The sequence below is a fragment of the Jaculus jaculus genome, chromosome 15, assembly GCF_020740685.1.
Source record: "Jaculus jaculus isolate mJacJac1 chromosome 15, mJacJac1.mat.Y.cur, whole genome shotgun sequence".
NCBI classification, from domain to species: domain Eukaryota; kingdom Metazoa; phylum Chordata; class Mammalia; order Rodentia; family Dipodidae; genus Jaculus; species Jaculus jaculus.
Genome location: NC_059116.1, coordinates 35895970 through 35917989, shown reverse-complemented (window position 1 = coordinate 35917989; position 22020 = coordinate 35895970). Strand labels below are relative to the sequence as shown.

The 22020-nt window shown below is 53.7% G+C and overlaps 1 protein-coding gene across 2 annotated transcripts; it reads left to right on the top strand.

Annotated features, from left to right (window-relative positions):
- Positions 1 to 1579: 1579 nt before the first annotated feature.
- Positions 1580 to 17140, top strand: Ncln (nicalin). 2 transcript variants are annotated; one of them, XM_045135162.1, is made up of 14 exons: positions 1580 to 1854; positions 4762 to 4952; positions 5166 to 5310; positions 5608 to 5702; positions 6405 to 6485; positions 7831 to 7934; positions 10106 to 10194; positions 10273 to 10591; positions 13384 to 13471; positions 13551 to 13589; positions 13680 to 13840; positions 15461 to 15514; positions 15607 to 15685; positions 15763 to 17140. In XM_045135162.1, the coding sequence occupies exons 1-14, from the start codon at positions 1671 to 1673 to the stop codon at positions 15820 to 15822; spliced, it is 1689 nt and encodes a 562-aa protein (XP_044991097.1). In that variant the 5' UTR covers positions 1580 to 1670; the 3' UTR covers positions 15823 to 17140. The 2 variants fall into 2 exon arrangements, with proteins under 2 accessions (XP_044991097.1, XP_004655003.1); XM_004654946.2 differs by having other exon boundaries at positions 13677 to 13840.
- Positions 17141 to 22020: the final 4880 nt, after the last annotated feature.

Sequence of the window (22020 nt, the reverse complement as noted above, 5' to 3'; positions counted from 1 at the left end):
TGAATGCTTACCTGTTCCTGGGGGTGGGCAGGTGGTTGTGCTTGATTAATATACTATTTTTTTGACAGCTGTGGATGCTCGGAAAGGTGAAGAGACTTTTTCCAGGGCACACAGCAGGGAAGAGGAGGAGCTAGAATTTATCTCCAAGATGTAGCCCCCTTTATTTTAAAGAGAACAGAAGGGAGACCCTAAATCCTTATGCAATCTTACTGGAGCCAGAGATGGCAAATTGCTGGGGGCCAGAGCCCTTGACTTCTGCCTCAGTCTCTCCATCTGTCAAAGGGGTGTTAGTTCACACCTTAAGTGTTTCTGACCAGTGAGAGAATTCACTGTAGGTTAACAGTATGCCCCAGGCACTCAGAAATTAAACTTGAATTTATAATAGACTATGAATAAGGATAAATATAGGCTGGACATGGCGCCTCGACACGCCTTTAATCCTAGTACTCAAGAAGCAGAGGTAGGAGAATCGCGATGAATTCGAGGCCACCCTGAGACTACAATAGTGAAGACCCAACCTTAAAAAAAAAATACAGATAAACACCATCAAATCCGGCATCAACTTCAGGCTCCAGACTACAAACCCTATAACCAATTTCAACTTTCGCAATTGCCCATCCTTAATTTTTTTAAATTTTATTTATTTGAGAGCGGGGTCCTTAGGCTTCACAGGCAAGCGCTTAACCGCTAAGCCATCTCTCCAGCCCCCATCCTTAATTTTATTCATTGACTTTCACCATTTTAAAAAATTCATTTGCAAGAAGAGAGAATAAGAATAGGTGCGCTAGGGCCTCTAGCCAATGCAAAGAAATTCCAGATACATGCACCACTTTGCATCTGGCTTTACATGGGCACTGGGGAATCAAACCTGGGTCGTTAGGCACTGCAGGCAAGCACCGTAACTCTAGCCCTAACTTTTCCTCTTTTTCATTCATTAGCTCCCAAATTTTATAAACCATCCCCTGGGTGTCTGACCTTGTTCTCAGGGCTCTAGGGATTCGCTCACGCACAAATTAGACAAGGTTCTGAGACCTTTAGGGGTTTAACACCTGCATCCCCTGGCAATTTTAATGTTTTCTCCCTTCAGAAACCACAGGATGACTACAGTTCTCACAATCCACTGTGTTTGCCGAATGAGACTACAACTCCCAGAAGAACACGCCCGCCAGACAGACACTTCCTCTTTCCTCCCTTCCCTACTTCCTTCCAGGTCGCAAGGTCACGTTCCCACAACCCCCGCCCACTCCTTGTTCCTCCCTTTCACTCCCCCAGCACCAAAGACAGGATTTAAACAAGTTTGACTGGAAAACAGTTTTTTTTTCAAAGTATTTTTAAGAGCCTCGGTGTCTTCCAAAGTGAGTTTATGTGGCATTTCGATAGCACCGACGTTCCGCCACACTGTCCTTCCGGGAGCGCCGCAGCAGGCCTGCCGCTCCCAGCGGGCGCCGCGCGCTCCGCGAGGACTACAGTTCCCGAGAGGCAACGCGACTCGCGGGTCCGTCCGCAGCGATGCCCGAAGGACCCTCGAGGTGGACGCGGGCGGCCCGGCGCGGCGCCCGCAGGACCCCGGCGGCTGTCCATGCCGAGGTGAGTCCGCGGCAGTCGCGGCTGCTCTCTCTTTGCCGTCCGGTCCCTGCAGCAGCCCCGCGCGGGTCCCGCCGCCGGCCAGGATGCTGGAGGAAGCGGGCGAGGTGCTGGAGAACATGCTGAAGGCGTCGTGCCTGCCGCTTGGCTTCATCGTCTTTCTGCCCGCGGTGCTGCTGCTTGTGGCGCCGCCGCTGCCAGCCGCCGACGCCGCGCACGAGTTCACGGTGTACCGCATGCAGCAGTACGACCTGCAGGGCCAGCCGTACGGTGCGTGTCCGCGTGCGCGCCCGGACTGCCGTCACCCCGATCCCTGTAGACCCTGTCACCCGATTTCTCCAGACTGTCATTCTGTTTCTCCAGACCCTGTCACCCCATCCCTCTAGACCTTCTGTCACCTCATTTCTACAGACCCTCTGTCATCCCACCCTCCAGGCCCACTGTCACCCCACCCCTACAGGCTCTGTCACCCTATCCTCCAGGTCCTCTGTTACCCCATCACTCCAGGTCCCCGTCACCCCATCCCTCCAGGTCTCTGTTACGGCGATTTCCTCTAGGTTATTCTGTGATCCTACCCCATGAGGTAGGAAGGTGGGGTGGGGTGTCCTCCATAGCAAACTCACTGACTCTTATTCAGGCCCAGTCCCATCTTGTCAGCTGCCCTGTACCCACCTTTGATACATGCCCCAAGTGCCACTGCTGCTCTCCAGATGGGAGCTGTAGGAAGTGCTGTCTGTGATGTCCTGAGAAGGCCACATCCACCCAGCTGGTGCCTTCAAGGGAGACTTGAGGTCCCCTGCATCACCTCCAGACCTTCTGTGAGGACAGGTGTGGGAGGGAAGTGTGGCCTGGGCCCCAGATGGCACAGCTTTTCTCTTTGAGGGGAGGAAGGTGGCCTTCAGAGAATCTTGGGGACCATAGTTGTCCTCAGTCTTGTCCTGGCCCCATGAGGGCCTTGGAGGAAGAGCTGTCTCTGAGCCACTCCTGGGATGCCAAGGGCTCCTTCGGACAAGTTGGGGGAAGGACATCACTACAGCCCCAAGGACAGCCTCAAGGTCTTTCTTGTCTTTCCCTGCTGTATGTGCAGAGAACAGGAGGGAGCAGGGTGGCCACAGTGTTGGGCCCATGCTGGCTACTGAGACAGGTGTCTAGTAGGTCCTGCTTCCCGCCTGCTGCCCAGACTGCCTGTCCTAGAAAGCTGGCATGGGGACTTGGCTGTCCCCAGTCCCAAGTCTCCCTGTGGGCACAGGTGACAAGCTGAGCAGAGGAGGTGGCTATAGTAATGGTGTCTCCTCCTGCCCTGCCCTTTAGCTCTGCTGATGTTCCCAGCACTGCCTGCAGGACACTCAACCTGGAGGCCATCGTGCCCAGCATGGCCACTGCCCTGGGTTGCTGCTCTCTATGTTTTCTTTTCTTTCTTTTTTTTATGGGGGTGGGGCAGAGAATTGGCATGCCAAGGTGTCCAGCCACTGCAGTCAGACTCCAGGGCACTTGCATCACCTTGTGCGTGTAGCTTATGTAGGACCTGGAGAGTTGAACATGAGTCCTTAGGCTTCACAGACAAGTGCTCTAACTGCTAAGCCATCTCTCCAGCCTGTCCTGTCTTGGTTTTGGGTCACACATGAAACATCCCAGACCCATTACTTTCTTTTTTTTTTTTTCAAGGTAGGGTCTCACTCTAGCCTAGCCTGACCTGGAATTCACTATGGAGTCTCAGGGTGGCCTCAAACTCACAGCAATCCTCCTACCTCTGCCTCCCGAGTGCTGGGATTAAAGGCGTGTGCTGCCACGCCCGGCTCATTACTTGCTTTTGACACTTGATGCATCTAATGTGAGTTAGGATGTCCATGTCTCACTGTGGCCCTGTAAGCCACCTCTAGCCAGCTGCTAGGGGCCTCCTGGAGTCCTGTCACCTCCAGGGTCCTCTGGAACCCTGGTCTGTGTGCCCTAATCTGTATTTAGTTGCTCATCTGTTCCTCATAGTTTTGCACCTCTTAGGGACATTGCCTATACCCTGGTATGAGTTAACCATTTATGAGTTGCCTGCTCATACTTGTCCCTCATGAATGAAAGTGGGTCCCCAAGCTCAGAGATGGTGCACCTTGTGGGGAGCTGCCCTGGTGTGCCCTTGAGTCCTGCCACAGGGTGGAGTGCAAGTATGTTTCCCACTGTCTTCAGCCTGGTGAGCTTTAGCCTCCAAGAAGAGCCTGCAGGTCCCTGCTCTACTCTGAGCTGCCCCAGACTCAGCTGGACCTCTGATGGTCTCTCATTGTGGGTGTGTTTCTGTAAGAGCAGAGCAATGTGCAGGAGTGTCACTTCCAGACAAGCAAGGCCCTGTCCCTCTCTGTCCCCCCACTCCATTGTGGGCAGTGCATCAAGATGGGGACAGGTGGCCCTCAGGCATCCTATGTGGGTCCAATTCTTGTAGTCAGCACACATTCTCACAGCTGGGTGTTCTGTCTTGGGGCAGTCAGTGCCCACGTGCTATGTCTGATAGGAAGGCCCAGTTACAGCCTGTGGGGGTCGTGGTAGGGTCATGCTGGAAGTCTGGGGGGTAGCAAGACTTGAGTGTAAAACCTGGGGCTGTGGCACGCCTTTAATCCCAGCACTTGGGAGGTAGAGGTAGGAGAATCACCATGATTTTGAGGCCACCCTGAGACTACATTTTGAAGGACCCCCCCCCAAAAAAGAGAAAAGAAACTTGGGGCTCTTGCACCCTCAGATTCTTCATGTCTGAGCTTTCAGAGGAGAGGTAAGGGTGGTATTGGGGTGGCCCTGGGATCTTGGGAGGTGGTGTCTGGCGATGTGGGAGCGTTCCTGGTGTGTAATGGGTAGAGGTCAGGAGCACTGCACAACACTGTGGGGCATCTGACAGTCCACAGAGAAAGACCCCGGGGGTCTGTTATATCTTCAGAGCCTAGGAGTGACTTTTTGGGTCCGCATCTTTCTAGGGGACCCTTTGGAAGGGTGTGAGCTTTTGTCTTAACTGCCTGCCTGGGGATTGCGAGTCTACCAGTTTTCAGGTGGGGGTGTGGTAGCTGGCTATGACAGATATGGGCGGTGGGCTTGCGAGGACCTGGGAGGCCCCATCCGAGATCTCCAGTAGGCAGGAGTCCTGAGTCCTGAAGGGCAGGTGGGAGGAGGATGTGGGCCAGTGTGACCATGACTTCTCTGCAGGTACACGAAATGCAGTGCTCAACACAGAGGCGCGGACGATGGATGCCGATGTGCTCAGCCGCCGCTGTGTGCTCATGCGCCTGGTGGACTTCTCCTATGAGCAGTACCAGAAGGCCTTGCGGCAGTCAGCGGGCGCCGTGGTCATCATCCTGCCGCGGGCCATGGCTGCTGTGCCTCAGGACGTGGTCCGGGTGAGTCCACCCTTTCCCTTGGGCCAGTCACAAGGGGAGCTTCCTGGGGACCCTGAGCAATGGCATTTAGAAGCTTGTGGCATGGAGTGGATGGAGTGCAGCTCAGCTCCTTGAGGTGTCTGAGACACCCTACAGAAACTGACTGGACCAAGACCAACCCTCTGGGGCAGCTCTGGTGGCTGTTCCCTGAACATGCGTTCTCTGCTTTCGCAGCAATTCATGGAGATAGAGCCTGAGATGCTGGCCATGGAGACTGTGGTCCCTGTGTACTTTGCTGTGGAAGACGAGGCCCTGCTGTCCATCTACGAGCAGACCCAGGTCGCCTCTGCCTCCCAGGGCTCTGCCTCTGCTGCTGAAGGTGGGCTGTGGGCTGCAGGGATGGGAGGTACAGGCAGCTGTCCTGTCCATGGCTCTGAGGTCTCCAGTTCCCAGCCTGTGTCACAGTTGGGTCTGGCTGGGCCTGGCCTGGGGCTCTGCACTTGAGCGGTCTCCACTAGCCGCAGGTCCTGTGCATATGGATGCCCGGCACCATGGTCTCCTGGGACAGGAAGCCACATCTCTGTGCCCAACTCCTGGGGTCTCTGGCATTGTGGGTGAGGGTGCCGTCCTTGACCAGCTACCCCCAGCTCAGTGACCCATCCTCCCCTCTCCTTAGTGCTGTTGCACACAGCCACTGCCAACGGCTTCCAGATGGTTACCAGCGGGGCTCAGAGCAAGGCCGTGAGCGACTGGCTGATCACTAGTGTGGAGGTGAGGGAGGGTCCATGTCTCCAGATTTCCTGACAGTCCCTCCACCCGCTGACCACCAGAGGGAGCCCCTGACGGAAAGTGGCTTCAGTGTGGCCAGGACCCCCTACCCCCAGTGACAGGCCACACTGCCTCCTAGGCCCACCCCAGGGTCTTTGTACCAACTGTGTCCTGTTCCCCTCAATCACTGTTTAATTTCCTGCTGTATGTGGGAGGCTAGCCCCCTTCCCAACCTCACTCCCAGCTTGGTGGTCCAAGGGGGATGAATGGACGTGGCTCTGCCTGCAGGGGAACACTGGGGACGGGTCAGCATGGTGGGACATCAGGCCAGCTGGGGTGGAGTGGGTGGCTGCAGCATGTAAGCAGTGGGTGTGAACAGAAGGGAGGTATGGACATCGTCCTCCCAAGGTCTGGCCAAACTGCTGCTGTCAGGTGTAAGGTATGCCTCCTTTCCATGGGGGGTGGTGTATCTGACCAGCTGGCCTGGCTACCCCACTGTTTGGGTTCTAGAAGTTTCTGTGTTGCCCTGTTGCTTACCCACAGGTAGGTAGGTGTGGGAAGCTGCGGATTCCATGTTCTACCTCTTCCCCATACCCTTCTAGTGGCTGGAGTGCCCCAGGGTGGTCCTGGGGGCCCCTCTGTCCCCATTTGCCCCCATGTCAGCTTGTGGGCAATGGTGCTTACCATGTGGCTCTCTCTCCACAGGGGCGTTTGACAGGGCTGGGAGGTGAAGACCTCCCAACCATCGTCATTGTGGCTCACTACGATGCCTTTGGAGCTGCCCCGGTATGTAGCCTGGCACACAGGGTCCCTGGTATCTAGCCTGGCATACAGTGACTCCAGTATATAGCAGGCACATGGCAGTCCCGGTATGTAGCTTTGCACACAAGCCTAGGAAAGAAAGGGTGTCACCAACTCATGACTACTGGCTGCCACCTGCTGTGGTGGGTATCCATTGGGAGGGAAGGGGGAACCTTCTGAGGCCAACCCCTGCCCCAAAGACAGCAGCAGTCTAGCAGGATCACCAAAGTGTGACCTCTTCCATCACAGTCTCCCAAAAAGCCTTGGAGGACAGCTCTTGTCTCATCCACCCCTACAATGTTCTTTTTGCTTTGTTTGACTTATTTTATTTTATGTTTTTCTTTTTTTAAAATTATTGTTATTTTCTGTTTGGTTGATTTTAAGGCAGGATCTTACTGAACCCAGGCTGACCTTGAGCTCGCTCTGCAGTCCAGGCTGGCTTCCAGCTCGCGGTGATCATCCTGCCTCAGCCTACTGAGGGCTGGGATTAAAGACATGTACTACCATGTCCCAGACACTGATTTTTTTTCCTGTTTTTTTGAGGCAGGGGCTCACTCTAGCTCAGGCTGACCTGGAAGTCACTATGTAGTCTCAGGGTAGCCTCGAACTCATGGCAATCCTCCTACATCTGCCTCCCGAGTGCTGGGATTAAAAGTGTGCATCACCATGCCTGACTTGTTTTTTTATTTTAACTTTTGGTTTTTTGAGGTAGGGTCTCGCTCTAGCCCAGGCTGACCTAGAATTCACTATGTAGTCTCAGGGTAGCTTCGAACTCACAATGATCTTGCCTATGTCTCCCGAGTGCTAGGATCAAAGGTGTATGCCACCATGCCCAGCCTGAGGCAGGTTTTGTTGAGTAGTTGAGGCTGGCCTGGAATCACTGTCCTCCTGCCTCAATCTCCTGCATGTTGGGACATCAGGTATATATTGCTGCATCCAGCCCCCGTGAATTTTAATGTCACCCTTCTCCTTTATACATTATATCTCAGCCTGACTCAGTCCTCTAAGGGACCCTCTTGACTTGTTCTCTTAAGAACCATTGCTCCAGTTCCCATCTCCTCACAACGGATGACATTGCTTTAGGAGGGCAGAGTGGCCAGGCTGCACTTCTGTAGGAGGATAAGCGGGTTGACAGTTCCAGGGCTCTGCCTTACGTGGGGGGGGGGGAGGTGCAGCCTGTGGGGTCTGAGCAGGGGAAGGGAGCGAGCTGGCCCTGTGCTGGTGTGGCCAAGGTGTGTGAGTGGGAGGGGGAGTGGGGTCTTTGGGGTCAGAGGCCATGTGGGTGGGACTAGCTATCTGGGTGCAGCAGCTGATTCTCCTGTCCCCACAGTGGTTGTCGCTTGGCGCGGACTCGAATGGGAGTGGCGTCTCTGTGCTGCTGGAGCTGGCCCGCCTCTTCTCCCGGCTCTACACATACAAACGCACCCATGCCGCGTGAGTGCCCACCACAGGGAGGGTGGGTGGGCACTGGACCCCGTGTTCCCATTCAGTCGACCCCACTTCCCACCTCTAGGTGCGGCTGTAAGTCAGTCCCTGAGGGGCAGAGCCAACTGCAAGCTGGGCTGCTATGTGGGGCATCCCTGCCCTTTGCTGCATTCAGAAGTTCCCCAGTGTGACAGCTTCACATATCCCTAGATATCATCCAGAGTCCCCTATGGGTATGGTCTCCTCAGTGAGCCCCTGTGGTAAACAGACATGAGGCCCCCGGCACAGACAAGGTGGCCCCAAGCATGTGAGTCAGCAGTGCTTGGGCTCTTGTTGGAACCCACGTCTGAGATTTTTCTGCCTTCCTCATGGTCGCAAGGTGGCTGCAGAGTGCCAGTGGTCATGTCGAAGTTCAGTGAGTACAGGGGAGTGGGTAGCTGAGCCAGACATGGTGACTCACGCCTTTAGTCCCAGCGCCTGGGAGGGAGAGGTAGGAGGATTTTGAGTTTGAGACCAGCCTGGAACTACAGAGTGAATTCCAGGTCAGTCTAGGCTGGAGCAAGACCCTACCTAAAAAAAAAAAAGAAGAAGAAGAAAGAAACCAAACCAGACCCTTGGTCACAAGTCACCATGGTGCAGCCCCAGCTGTTTCCTGAATGTTCTGGGAGGCAGCCACTGCAGCTCAGTGAGTGTGTCCCAGTAGCTTTCAGGCTATAGTGAGCAGAGGCTTCCGAGGGCTCAGGCGCCTCCAAGTGGTGGGGCTCTGTCTCTGCCTCTGTGTGTCCTGCTATCACCTGGAGAGGCCCCACCAGCAGCAGGTCCCAGATTTGGGTATTGCTGAAGTTCAGGGTGGGTGTGAATTTCTTGTTTTGTGTGCTGCGTGTGTGTACATTTGTGGTGTACACGTGTGCATGCAGTTGTGTGTGCTCTGGGTGTGCATGGGCATGAAAAGTCCAAGTTGGACATTGGGTGTGCTCTTTTACCCCTCAGCTGTTGCCTTGACATGAGTCTCTCACTGTTCCCGGAGTTGCTGCTTTTCAGTCAGTCTTGCTGACTTGAGCCCCAGAGAGCCTCCTGTCTCCACACCCCTCAGCACTGGGCTTACAGGCATGTGTGGCCACACCCAGTCTTTACATGTGTGCTGGGGATTGAACTCAGGTCTTATGCTTGTGTGGCAAGCTCTCTTTCATGCTGACCCATCTTCTCAGCCCTGTTGTGGGTTTTCCAGGCAAGGTCTCACTCTTTGGCCCAGGTTGGTCTCAAACTATTGGTGATCCTTCTGCCTCAGCCTCTGGCTTGCGTGTGAATTTCATTTGCCTTACCTGAGGGAAAGTGTGACATCAGAGGCCAGGGGGTACAGTAGCTTTGAGGTGGGGCTGAGGAGCAGGCTAAGGCTCCCTCATGGCTGGCCTGTTCTGTGTCAGAGGGAACCTGTAAGCCAACCACTTTCTTGGTGCTGTTGTTTGGTTTGTTTGTTTTTCAAGGTATGGTCTCGCTCTAGCCCAGGCTGACCTGGAATTCACTGTGTAGTCTCAGGCTGGCCTTGAACTCACAGCAATCCTCCTACCTCTGCCTCCTGAGTGCTGGGACTAAAGGCGTGTACTACTGTGGCTGACACAACTGGCATTTATTTATGAGAGAGAGAGAATATGAATTGGCATGCCAAGGTCTCCAGCTACTGCAACTAAACTCCAGCTGCGTGTTCCACCTTGTGCACATGCATGACCTTGTGCGCATGTGTCACTTTGTGTATCTGGCTTACATGGGTTCTGGGGAATTGAATCTAGGTCCTTAGGCTTTGCGGGCAAGCAAACACCTTAACCGCTAAGCCATCTCCAGCCCACCACTGGCTGTTTAACAAGGATGCCTCCCTCATGCCTGAGGTCTGCATCACCACTGTGTAGCTCTTCTGTTTTTTATGTCACTAGGGCTGAGGCCTCACCTAGGGCTGCCCAACCCCAGGGGTATGTGGATAGTATCTGGGGACAGGACGCATGTGGTTCTCATGACTTTGGGAGCTTCTGGTCTAAGGTTGATGGAGACCAGCATGCCTCAGTGAGCTGGTGATCAGGGCATGTGTCGAGAGACTGAGAAGTCTGTCTGACCTGTACCGTGGCCTTGTCCCCTCCCCATCCCCCCTGCTTTCAAAGCTGATGCTTACCTTCCTTCCTCCACCCCAGGTACAACCTCCTGTTTTTTGCTTCGGGAGGGGGCAAGTTTAACTACCAGGGCACCAAGCGCTGGCTGGAGGATAGCCTGGACCACACAGGTGGGTGGGGCTGGGGTGTTGGGTGGAGACATGGAGGTGCAGACAGAGGTAGTCCTCCCTGATCCCAACTCCCTGCAGACTCCAGCCTGCTGCAGGATAATGTGGCCTTTGTGCTGTGTCTGGACACTGTGGGCCGTGGCAGCCACCTGCACCTGCACGTGTCCAAGCCGCCGCGGGAGGGGACACTGCAGCATGCCTTCCTGAGGGAGCTGGAGTCGGTGGCCACCCACCAGTTCCCCGAGGTGCGCTTTTCCATGGTGCACAAGAAGATCAACCTGGCCGACGATGTGCTGGCCTGGGAGCACGAGCGTTTTGCCATCCGCCGGCTGCCAGCCTTCACCCTGTCCCACCTCGAGAGCCACCGCGATGGCCGGCGCAGTAGCATCATGGACGTGAGGTGAGGGCCGTGACCTCTCCCACCTTGGAGGGGAGGGCCACCTTAGAACCTGCCATAGGGAAACACCTTTCAAAACCTGTAAGGGAAACAGCTGGTGCCACAGGCCTGTCATCCCAGCACTCAGGAGGTGGAGGCTGGAGGATCAGAACAAAGTCATTCTCTGAGTGTGTTCTAAGCCACCCTAGGATACATGAGACCCTGTCTCAAAAAATACTAAATAGGGGCTGGGGAGATGGCTTAGCGGTTAAGCACTTGCCTGTGAAGCCTAAGGACCGTGGTTCGAGGCTTGGTTCTCCAGGTCTCACGTTAGCCAGATGCACAAGGGGGCACACGTGTCTGGAGTTCGTTTGCAGAGGCTAGAAGCCCTGGCGCGCCCATTCTCTCTCTCTCCCTCTATCTGTCTTTCTCTCTGTGTCTGTCGCTCTCAAATAAAAAAAAAAAAAAAAACTAAATAGGGCTAGAGAGGTGGCTTAGTTTTGCACTTGTCTGCGAAGTGTCAGGATCCATGTAAGCCAGATGCACAAGGTGGAGCATGCGTCTGGAGTTTGAAGTGGCTAGAGGCTCTGGCATGCAACATTCTCTATCTCTCTCTCTCTCAAATAAATAAGTTTTTTTTTTTTAAGCCAGGCATGGTGGCTCATGCCTTTAATCCTTTAATCCCAGTTTTAGGGAGGTAAACGTAGGATCGCTGTGAGTTTAAGGCCAGCTTCGTTTTCAGAGTAAGTTCTAGGTCAGCCTGGGCTATAGTGTGGTCCTACCTGAATAAAACAAAAAACAAAACTAAAGTAAAATTGATGAGGAGTCACCATTTAGAACCTCCTGTACAGGAAGAGTACACTCTGGAACATTGTGAGTTACGTCTCATAGAACCTTCAGTGAGGGACACCTTCTAGACTCCTAGGCAGGACTATCTTCTGTGGGGAGAGGATACTGTGTAGAACCTTCTGTGAGGGGCTAGGTTATAGAACCTTCTGTGACCGGGTACCTGTTAAAACCTTAAGGGGGCCTTCTAGAGCCTTTGATGAAGGGGTCATTCCAGTATTTTCTCTGGACCCTAAACACTTTCCGTGTGGGAGATGCCTTCCAGCGCCTTTTTAAAAAAGTTTTTACATATTGATGGCTGCTAAGGCACCTTTATTTAAGAGACATGCTGTTTGTTTGTTTGTTTGTTTTGAGGTTAGGTTTCACTCTAGCTCATGTTGACCTGGAATCCACTGTGTACTCTTAGGGTGGCCTTGAAATCATGGTGATCCTACCTCTGCCTCCCCAGTGCTGTGATTAAAGGTGTGTGCCACCACACCCAGCTTCTAGCACCTTTTTGAAAGGGTGAGCCACCTCCTGTGACTTTACTGGGAGAGGCCATTATCACTAACTTGCCTTGGGGAAAACAAGCCACCATCTTTCTGGGAAGAGGTCTAGAACCTTCTAGGAGGAGGGTGATCCACTTGACTTCACAAGGGTATAAGCTGCTATCAATAGTTTCTGTGCAAGGAAGTCAGTCTACCAATGGTGATCTTTCCTTAGTGAGTGGTACCTCCTAGAACTTTCCGTGGGGGCATATCCTACAGCTTTCCTTGCCCTAGTAGGGAACAGAAAGTTGTTACTTCAGGGACCTCAAGGTCAGGAGCATGCAGTGGTAGAAGCTGGGGAGGGTCCCCTGCTATTACCAGCATGGCTGCCCTCTGGTCATCTGTTTAGTCATTTTCTGGGCCAGCTTATATACTGAGCCACACTGGCCCCTTCCCCTGTGTTGGGCCACCAGTGTTCTAGTCTCAGCTCTCCTGGGCAGTGACCATGGTTGGACCTGCTGTTGCTTCCTGGTCTGGCTGTGACCATGTGACTGTGTGACCCCAGATGTCCTGCTGTGTTGACACCTCCAGCAGTTCCCACTGTGGCAGCTGGGCCCAGTGCAGCCTGACCCTCTCCCCAGGCCATGGAGAGGATGGCCAGTCAGTGCCAGGGGCCTTTACCTGGGCCTCCAGTTGCCCCACGGAGTCCTGAGCTCTGAGAGTCTGCCTGCCTGCTCATAGTCCTGCCTTTTCACATGGCTTTTCCGCTCCTGGATGACCAGCTAGAACAGGGCCATTTTCAAAGTCATTAGCTATGCTGCAAATGACCCTCTTAACAGCCAACTGAGCCCAGACAGGTGCCAACCCTACCCAGGACTCTCCCTGGGGCCCCAGCAGTATGGGTGGGCATGGGGGCTGTCAACACTCAGGAGTCCTGGGTACTCTGTGGGTACAAGCCTGTGGCAGGAACGTGGGGTTGGCCTGGCCCTGTGGTCCATCCATCCCCTGGCCTGGGAGCTGTGGTCCCATCCTTGTAAAAGTTAGTGCCCTGGGCTGCCACTGGAGCACTCTGTAGCTGAGCACTCTGTAGCTCTTCCAGCTCTGCCTCCAGCACTGGGGGCTGTGGGTAGCCCTGGCTGTGTCTCTTCTCAGCAGATGCACATACTGAAGAGCCTGGATGACCACTGAGACCCATTCCACCTGCCAAGACCCTGTTCCTAGGGGATGTCCCAGCCAGAACATGCAGGGACATCACTTTTAGAGGATGCTGTTCATCCCTCTGCAGAGGAGGTGCTAGGAATCTGCCCTCAGCCATTGGGTCAGGGGCTGAGGTCTTTGTATTCAGACTTGGCAGACTCCCAGTGAGCTATCCCCACAATTCCAGCTGTTGCCTGGGACCCACCCACTGGCACTGAAAAGCCACCACTATTCAGATGAAGTACTAGATACTTCCTTGCTCTTTGAGCATCTTGATTCTACAGGTCCCTTTTTCTGTCCCTGCAGGTCACGTGTGGACTCTAAGACCCTGACACGCAACACAAGGATTGTTGCGGAGGCACTGACACGGGTCATCTATAACCTGACAGAGAAGGTGGGCCATGATTGTGCCCTGCCTGCGCCAGCATCCCAGACCTGTCTGCCAACCTCATGTCCGTCTGCTCTCTTCACAGGGGACACCTCCGGACATGCCAGTGTTCACAGAGCAGATGGTAAAATGTGGGGTGCTGGGCGAGGCTGTGGTGGCCCCAGCCTTAGTGATCCTGGCCATGACCTCAACCTCTGACTCCGTCTCCCAGCAGGTGCAGCAGGAGCAGCTGGACTCGGTGATGGACTGGCTCACCAACCAGCCCCGGGCTGCACAGCTGCTGGACAAGGATGGGACCTTCCTGAGCACCCTGGAGCATTTCCTGAGCCGCTACCTGAAGGACGTGCGCCAGCACCATGTGAAGGCTGACAAGCGGTGAGCGGGGTGGTACAGGGCCTGGCAGATGATGAGACATGTCCCAGTGGACACCAGACCTCTGTAGAAACAAGTTCCCAAGTGTGACCCTGCTGATCACCTTCTATTTTTTTATTTTCTTTCTTTCTCTCTCTTTTTTTTGAGGCAAGCACAGCAGACTGGTCTTGTCTTTTTTTTTTTTTTTTGTTTTTGTTTTTATTTTTTTAATGCAAGAGAAAGGAGAGAGAGAATTGGTGCTCCAGGGCCTCCAGCCACTGCAGTTGACCTCCATATGGGTGCACCCCCTTGTGCGCATGTGTGACATTACTTGCTTGAGTCATTGTGCTTCTGGCTTACATAGGACCTGCAGAGTTGAACATGGGTCCTTAGGCTTCACAGGCAAGTGCCTTAACCACTAAGCCATCTCTCTAGTCCTCTATTTTTTAAAATTGATTTATTTGACACACACATACAGAGAGAGAGAGAGAGAGAAGAAGAAGAAGGGGAGGGGGGAGAGAGAAGCAGTTAAAGAATGGGTATGCCAGAGTCTCTAGGTCTGCAAATGAACTCCAGACACATGTGCTACCTTGTACATCTGGTTTACATGGGTCCTGGAGAATTGAACCTGGGTCCTTTGGCTTTGCAGGTAAGTGACTTAACCACTAAGCCATCTCTCTTGTCCCTTTATTATTTTTTAAAAGATTTATTTTTATGTATTTATTTATTGGAGAGAGAGAGAGTTAGAGAGAGACAGAGAGAGAATGGGTGCGTCAGGGCCTCTAGCCACTGCAAACAAACTGCAGACGCATGTGACACCATGTGCATCTGGCTTGTGGGACCTGGAGAATTGAACCTGAGTCCTTGGGTTTTGCAGGCATGTGTCTTAAGCACTGATCCACCACTCCAGCCCTAGGCCCCTCTGTTTTTTAAAAAATATTTAATTTGGGCTGGAGAGATGGCTCCATACAAAAAAAAAAAAAAAAAAAATTAGGGCTGAAGGGATGGCTTAGCAGTTAAAGCATTTGTCTGCAAAGCCAAAGGACCCTGGTTTGATTCCCCAGGATCCACATTAGCCAGATGCACAAGGGGGCACATGTGTCTGGAGTTGTTTGCAGTGGCTGGAGGCCCTGGTGTATCCATTCTCTCTCTCTTTGTCTCTCCCTCTTTTTTTTGTCAAATAAACACAAATAAAATATTTTTTAAAAAAATATTTATTTATTGGAGAGAGAGAGAGGGACTCCAGCCGCTGCAGATGAACTTCAGATGCATGCACCACTTTGTGCATCTGGATTGTGTGGGTAATGGAGAATCAAACCTGGTTCCTTAGACTTCTCAGGCAAGCACTTAACCACTAAGCCCTTTTTTCTTTTTTTTTTTTTTTTTTTTTAGTATTTTTGAAATGGTCTCTCTGGAGCCCAGCTTGGTTTCCAGTTCATGGTCCTTCTACCTCAGCCTCCTGAGTGCTGGGGTGACATGTATGGGCCACTGCACTCTGCTCCTGTTCTGCTTATAGACAGTCTGTCTTAACATCCACAGTGTAATTTGATGTCCTGTGTCTGGGGAGGTGGGTGGTCCACAGGTGATATGAGGTTCTGAGGACAGGCTGTGAGGTGAATCACTGAACCCAGGTTGTCTCTCTAGGGACCCTGAGTTTGTTTTCTATGACCAGCTAAAGCAGGTGATGAACGCATACAGGTGAGTGCATGGTGGGGCATCGAGGGAGTGCAGCCTACTGGTGCCATGGTGCCCACCCCGTTGTCTCTGACCCCATGGTGCCATCCCTCCAGAGTCAAGCCGGCCATCTTCGACCTGCTGCTGGCTGTGTGCATCGGGGCCTACCTCGGCATGGCCTACACAGCGGTGCAGGTGAGATACAGGGCATGGCGGGTGGCCTGCACCGTGTTGGTGTCCTGTCCCCACACTCATGGCCCTCCTGCCCACAGCATTTCCACGTGCTCTACAAGACAGTCCAGCGGCTCCTGCTAAAGGCCAAGGCACAGTGACCACAGCACCCACCCCTTGTCCTGGGGCCACTGAAACTCTCAATTACAGAGGTTTGCGAGCTGCTCGCTAGGACGTGGGGGCGTCTCTTTGTCCTCCCCCCTCCCCGCGACTTCCTCAGAGGAACAGTTACCTGGGCCACATGGACTGCCTCCTGGGACACTCTGCACACAGGCTGTGGTGTCCTGTGGCCGGGCCCCACCCTGAGGACTTGGGTACCCATGTGTCTCCTCTTCCTGTGTCATCGGGATCTCTGGGTCCCACTGTCTTCTGGGGCTTTGTCCAAGTGATCTGCTCTGTGGATGCCACAGCCTGACCTGTTTCTCACTGGCCCCTAGGTGTGACAGTGGCCCTGTTGTAGGCCAGGAACTTCCCAAGCTAGGTAGCTAGGTGACCTCACACCATCCCACACACCATTTGAGGCTTCCTGCTGTCCCCAGCCTCTCAGCACAGTCATAGGAGCCACCCCTGGATGTCTGTTCTGCCTGTGGTCCTCGGCCATTGTCTTTGGCCACCTGACCCACCTGGTCCCCATGCTGAACCTGAGCCACCACATGACTACAGCTCACACACCCTTCATACCTCACCTGTCCCCCACCAGATGCTGGTGACATTGGAAGGCAGGTCTGGAACTCCCTTCCCAAATGCACCCATGACCTTGCCTCAGTTTCCTCACTCGTGAAGTGTTCTTGGGAAGCTAACCCACCATCCCGAGAGGGAGTCCAGGTTGGAGGTGAAGGACAGTGTTGCTAGCCAGACATAGCCCCTGTTCCAGGGGATCCCTAGGGATGTGGGGTCCTGGGGATGTTGGGCAGGGGCCCTCAGGGTGGGGGTTGCAGCTCTGGTAGCATTGATTTCAGGGAGACACCCGTGTACCAATTCGATAGCAATATGACCAGAGTAGGTGTAGGGTGGGTGGGGACAAGGGACCCCAGGGCGTCACCCACCTGCACCTGTTGAGGCCTGGCTCGCCTCAGGCCTAGCACTGCATCTGCACCCGCACAGCCACAGCTGTGGCCACTGCCCTGTGGACCTCTGTGTCCTAGGATGAGAGGGGACATGGCCATCCACATGTGCCCTGAGCTAGCTTTCTTTGGGCCAAGCACCTGGCACTCTTCTCTTCATAGATACGCAGTCTCCAGAGGCTGCATGTGGGCCAAGGCCAGTTCCACCCTGACATGGGAAAGAGCTCACAGGGTGCCAACTCCTGTCACATCTGAGCCTCCCTTTCCCTCCTGGGCAGGTCATGGGGACAGACGGGCCATCAGGGCTGCTGGTGGAATGTAATTGCGGGTCAGAAAATAAAGCCATATCGAATGATCTGCTGCTGCTTGCTTGTCTGGGGCTGTGGGGACCTGCCACACCTGGCTAGAGTACACAGAAACTTGTGCCACTACCATACCTGGGGTAGCATGCTGCCCTTCCTCAGGCCGGTTCCCATCCTGGGGGATAGTGTCCCTGTGTGCACATGGGAGGAAAGCCAGTTTGGAGGACATTGATTCCAGCAGACTGTGGCCCTGTCTATCTCCTGGGATATGTGTGTGTGTGTGTGTGTGTGTGTGTGTGTGTGTGTGTGTGTGTGTGTGTGTGATGTTTCTTGCAGCCTCTGAGACTCCAGCATCTAGGTCTCCTGGTTCTGTCTTCCTGGGCTGGGCGTCCATCCCATCTATGACATTCCCACCCTAAGCAGGGACACCTGTGAAGGTCCTGCTTCCAGGGCAATTCTCCAGCAGGGCCCTTGGGACAATGCTGTGTGAAGGCTACCCAAGGGTTCAGGATCCCCACACACAGATTCTGCCCACCACTCAAGGCCCTACCTGACTGGCTGATTGTCACAGGCATTCAACAAATCCCAGCTCCAGAGGGAGGTGTCCCTGGAACCTCCCTATGAGGCCTCAAAGGACCGACCTGGGAGAGCCCAGCCACCAGCAAGAACAGTTGGCTTCTTGAGTGGTGTGGTCCTCCGTCAGCCAAGTGTCCCCAGCATGGTGGCTTCAGGATTCCGTGTGGCTGCAGGAGCCTCACAAGGTGGATACTCTGACTTCTGAGAGCAGTATGGTAACTTGTCTCCTGCCTGCTGTAGTGACATAACTGTCCTGGCGGGGACTCGGAGCTCTTCAGGCCAGATGTTCTCCACAATGATTTCCCTCTGTTCTTTGTGTGTGTGTGAGGTGCACACCTGCGAGAGTGGGGGAGCATGGCGCACATCTGGTGGGGGTGTGGTGAACACGTGTGTAGGTGCACACCTATGAGTAGGGAGGTGTGCTGCACACCTGTTAATGTATGTCGTGCACACGTGTGTGTGGGGTGTGGTGCATACCTGTGAGTGTAGAGAGGCATGCTGTTATACCTGTGTGTGTTTGTGTGTGTGTGTGTGGTGCATACCTGTGAGTGTGGAGGTGTGGTGCACATCTGTGTGGGGGGGGTGTGCATGATTCTGAGTGTGGGGAGGAGTACACACCTTTGCATGTGGAGACCAGACAACTTCGGAGTCATCCTCAAAAACCATCCACCTCTTTTGAGACAGGGCCTTACTGGCCTGGAGCTCACCAGTTAGGCTAAACTGGCTGCCTACTGAGCCCTAGATGTCCTCCCCCCCCCCGCCCCCGTGCTGGGATTACAGGCACACACCTTCATACCTAGCGTTTTGTGTAGGTGCTGGGGACAGAACTTGGGTCCTGATGCTTATGAAACAGGCACTTTCTACCCATCTCCTCTTCTTGGCTCTGTTTCTTTTTCTTTTCTTTCTCTTTTTCCGAGGTCTTGCTCTAGCCCAGGCTGACCTGGAATTCACTATATAGTCTCAACCTCACAGTGATCCTCCTAGCACTGCCTCCTGAATTCTGGGATTAAAGGTGTGTGGCATCATGCCTGACTTGCCCTGTTTGTGTATTTTATTTTTATTAAGCTTTTCCTTGATAGCCACCATACATACACACAATGAACCCTGGTCATAGCCCCCTGCTTCTTTCCAACTACTCAGGATTGTATTTTGAGACTGAGTTTTCTGTAGCTTGGGCTGGCTTTGAACTGATCCTCCTGTCTCTACCACTTGAATGCTGGGATGCCAGGTGTTCCAGGTGAGCACATCCTACTGAGCGCCAGCCCCAGCCCATTTTCTTTTCTTTTTAAAATATTTTATTTATTTATTTGAGAGAAAGATGCAGATAGAGAGAAAGAGAGAATGGGCATGCTGGGATGTTTAGCATATGCCCTCTTGTGCATCTGGCTTACGTGGGTCCTGGGAATGGAACAGGGGTCCTTAGCTTCACAGGCAAATGCCTTAACCACAAGCCATTTCACCAGCACCCCCCCCCACACACACACCCATTTTCTTTCTTAAAAAATACTTTATTTGAGAGAAAAGGGGTAGACTAGGGGTACGGAGAGAATGGGCACACCAAGACCTTTAGCATTTGGCTTTTGTGGGTACTGGGGAATTGAATCTGGGTCCTTAGCCTTCCCAGGCAAGTACCTTAACCACTAAGCTATCTCTCTAGCCCTGCAGCCCACTTTCCTTGTTCTTTCTTTCTTTGTTTTTTGTTTTTTCAAGGTAGGGTCTTGCTCTAGCCCAGGCTGACCTGGAATTCACTATGTAGTCTCAGGCTGGCCTTGAACTCATGGTGATCCTCCTACCTCTGCCTTCTGAATGCTGGGATTAAAGGTGTGTGCCCGGCTTACTTAAAATCCTTTCTGGCCTCACCAGGAACCATCACTGCACTGTGTTGGAAGGTAGGGTTGGCAGTGGCTGGTGATGAAAAGAGGATGGAACACAGGGTTCTCAGTTCTGATGCAGTTTGATTCTGAAAATCTCCATTTAAATGTGTTGGTAAATGCAGGAACCATTTATGTGTCACCCTGTAATAGTCCCTCAGGTCCCTGAATCCCCAGGTATGCTCTGTTCTTGTCCTCTCTGTCACTAGAGGATAAGTATTGCAAGCACCCACTTAGTTCCAGGCTCAGAGAATGCCTCTCTGTGTAAGAGACCCATCCTCACATGCACAGGGCTGTGGGAGCAACAAGGGTGGCAAGGGACAAGGCATCAGATATTTCACATGGGAAGATGTCAAGGACAGCCTGTCCGAGTGTGTGGGAGAGTGTCAGGTGGAAAGCAGAGTCCTCAGAAAGGGAAACTGAGTGAAATCACAGGGAAAAGGATGAAGCCATGTGGAAGCAGAGGACTCAATATGCAGTGGATGCTACCTAGGGAAAGCCTTCCAGGAAGAATGAAGACCAGCTTGGAAGAGAAACAAACAAGGGGCAGAGGGAGTGAGGAAGACAGAGGGAGTGAGGAGGACGGAAGGAGTGAGGAGGACAGAGGGAGTGAGGAGGACAGGGAGTGAGGAGGACAGAGGGAGTGAGGGGGACAGAGGGAATGAGGGAGACGGAGTGAGGAGGACAGAGGGAGTGAGGAGGACAGAGGGAATGAGGGAGACGGAGTGAGGAGGACAGAGGGAGTGAGGGGGACAGAGGGAGTGAGGAGGACAGAGGGAGTGAGGAGGACAGAGGGAGTGAGGAGGACAGGAGGAATGAGGAGGACAGAAGGAGTGGGGAGGACAGAGGGAGTTAGGAAGACAGAGGGAGTGAGGAGGAGAGAGGGAGTGAGGAGGACAGTGAGAAAGGAGAACAGGAGTGAGGAGGACAGAGGGAGTGAGGAGGACAGAGGGAGTGAGGAGGACAGGGAGTGAGGAGGACAGAGGGAGTGAGGAGGACAGAGGGAGTGAGGGGGACAGAGGGAGTGAGGAGGACAGAGGGAGTGAGGGGGACAGAAGGAGTGAGGAGGACAGAGGGAGTGAGGGGGACAGAAAGAGTGAGGAGGACAGAGGGAATGAGGGAGACGGAGTGAGGAGGACAGAGGGAGTGAGGGGGACAGAGGGAATGAGGGAGACAGAAGGAGTGAGGAGGACAGAGGGAGTGAGGAGGACAGGAGGAATGAGGAGGACAGAAGGAGTGGGGAGGACAGAGGGAGTTAGGAAGACAGAGGGAGTGAGGAGGAGAGAGGGAGTGAGGAGGACAGTGAGAAAGGAGAACAGGAGTGAGGAGGACAGAAATAGTCAGGAGGACAGAGGGAGTGAGGAGGACAGAAGGAGTGTGGAGGACAGAAGGAGTGAGGAGGACAGAAGGAGTGAGGAGGACAGAAGGAATGAGGAGGACAGAAGGAATGAGGAGGACAGGAGGAGTGAGGAGGACAGAAGGAGTGAGGAGGACAGAAGGAGTGTGGAGGACAGAAGGAATGAGGAGGACAGAAGGAGTGTGGAGGACAGAAGGAGTGAGGAGGACAGAAGGAGTGTGGAGGACAGTGGGAGTGAGGAGGACAGAAGGAGTCAGGAGGACAGAAGGAGTGAGGAGGACAGAAGGAGTCAGGAGGACAGAAGGAGTGAGGAGGACAGGAGGAGTGAGGAGGACAAAAGGAGTGAGGAGGACAGAGGGAGTGAGGAGGATAGAAGGAGTGAGGAGGACAGAAGGAGTGAGGAGGACAGAGGGAGTGAGGAGGATAGAAGGAGTGAGGAGGACAGAAGGAGTGAGGAGGACAGAAGGAGTGAGGAGGACAGAAGGAGTGAGGAGGATAGAAGGAGTGAGGAGGACAGAAGGAGTGAGGAGGACAGAGGGAGTGAGGAGGATAGAAGGAGTGAGGAGGACAGCAGGAGTGAGGCGGACAGGAGTGTGGAGGACAGAAGGAGTGTGGAGGACAGAAGGAGTGAGGAGGACAGAGGGAGTGTGGAGGACAGAAGGAGTGAGGGGGCACAGGGAGTGAGGAGAACAGAAGGAGTGTGGAGGACAGAAGGAGTGTGGAGGACAGAAGGAGTGAGGTGTACAGAGGGAGTGTGGAGGACAGAGGGAGTGAGGCGGACAGAGGGAGTGAGGAGGTTGGAAGAGGTCAGTAGGACAGAGGGAGTGAGGAGGACCGAAGTAGTGGGGAGGACAGAAGGAGTTAGGAATAAAAAGGGAGTTCGGAGGACAGAAGGATTGAGGAGGACAGAGGGAAAGAGGAGTATAGAGGGAGTGAGGGAGACAGAAGGAGTGTGGAGGTCAGATGGAGTGAGGAGGACAGAAGGAGTGAAGAGGTCAGAACTGCTGAGGAGGACAGAGAGAATGAGTAAGAAAGAGGGAGTGAGAAGGGCAGGGAGTGAGGAAGAGAGGGGGTGTGGACGACAGTGGGAATGGGAGGACAGTGTTCGTTATGAGGACAGAACGAGTGA

What these genes read in the sequence shown, in the direction of transcription:
- Ncln (XM_004654946.2), top strand. Translation starts at nt 1,671, where the DNA reads ATGCTGGAGGAAGCGGGCGAGGTGCTGGAGAACATGCTGAAGGCGTCG. An exon ending in CTCTGCCTCTGCTGCTGAAG is followed by an intron (nt 5,311 to 5,607) that starts GTGGGCTGTGGG and finishes CCCTCTCCTTAG; the next exon opens with TGCTGTTGCACACAGCCACT. An exon ending in TCTATAACCTGACAGAGAAG is followed by an intron (nt 13,472 to 13,550) that starts GTGGGCCATGAT and finishes CTCTCTTCACAG; the next exon opens with GGGACACCTCCGGACATGCC.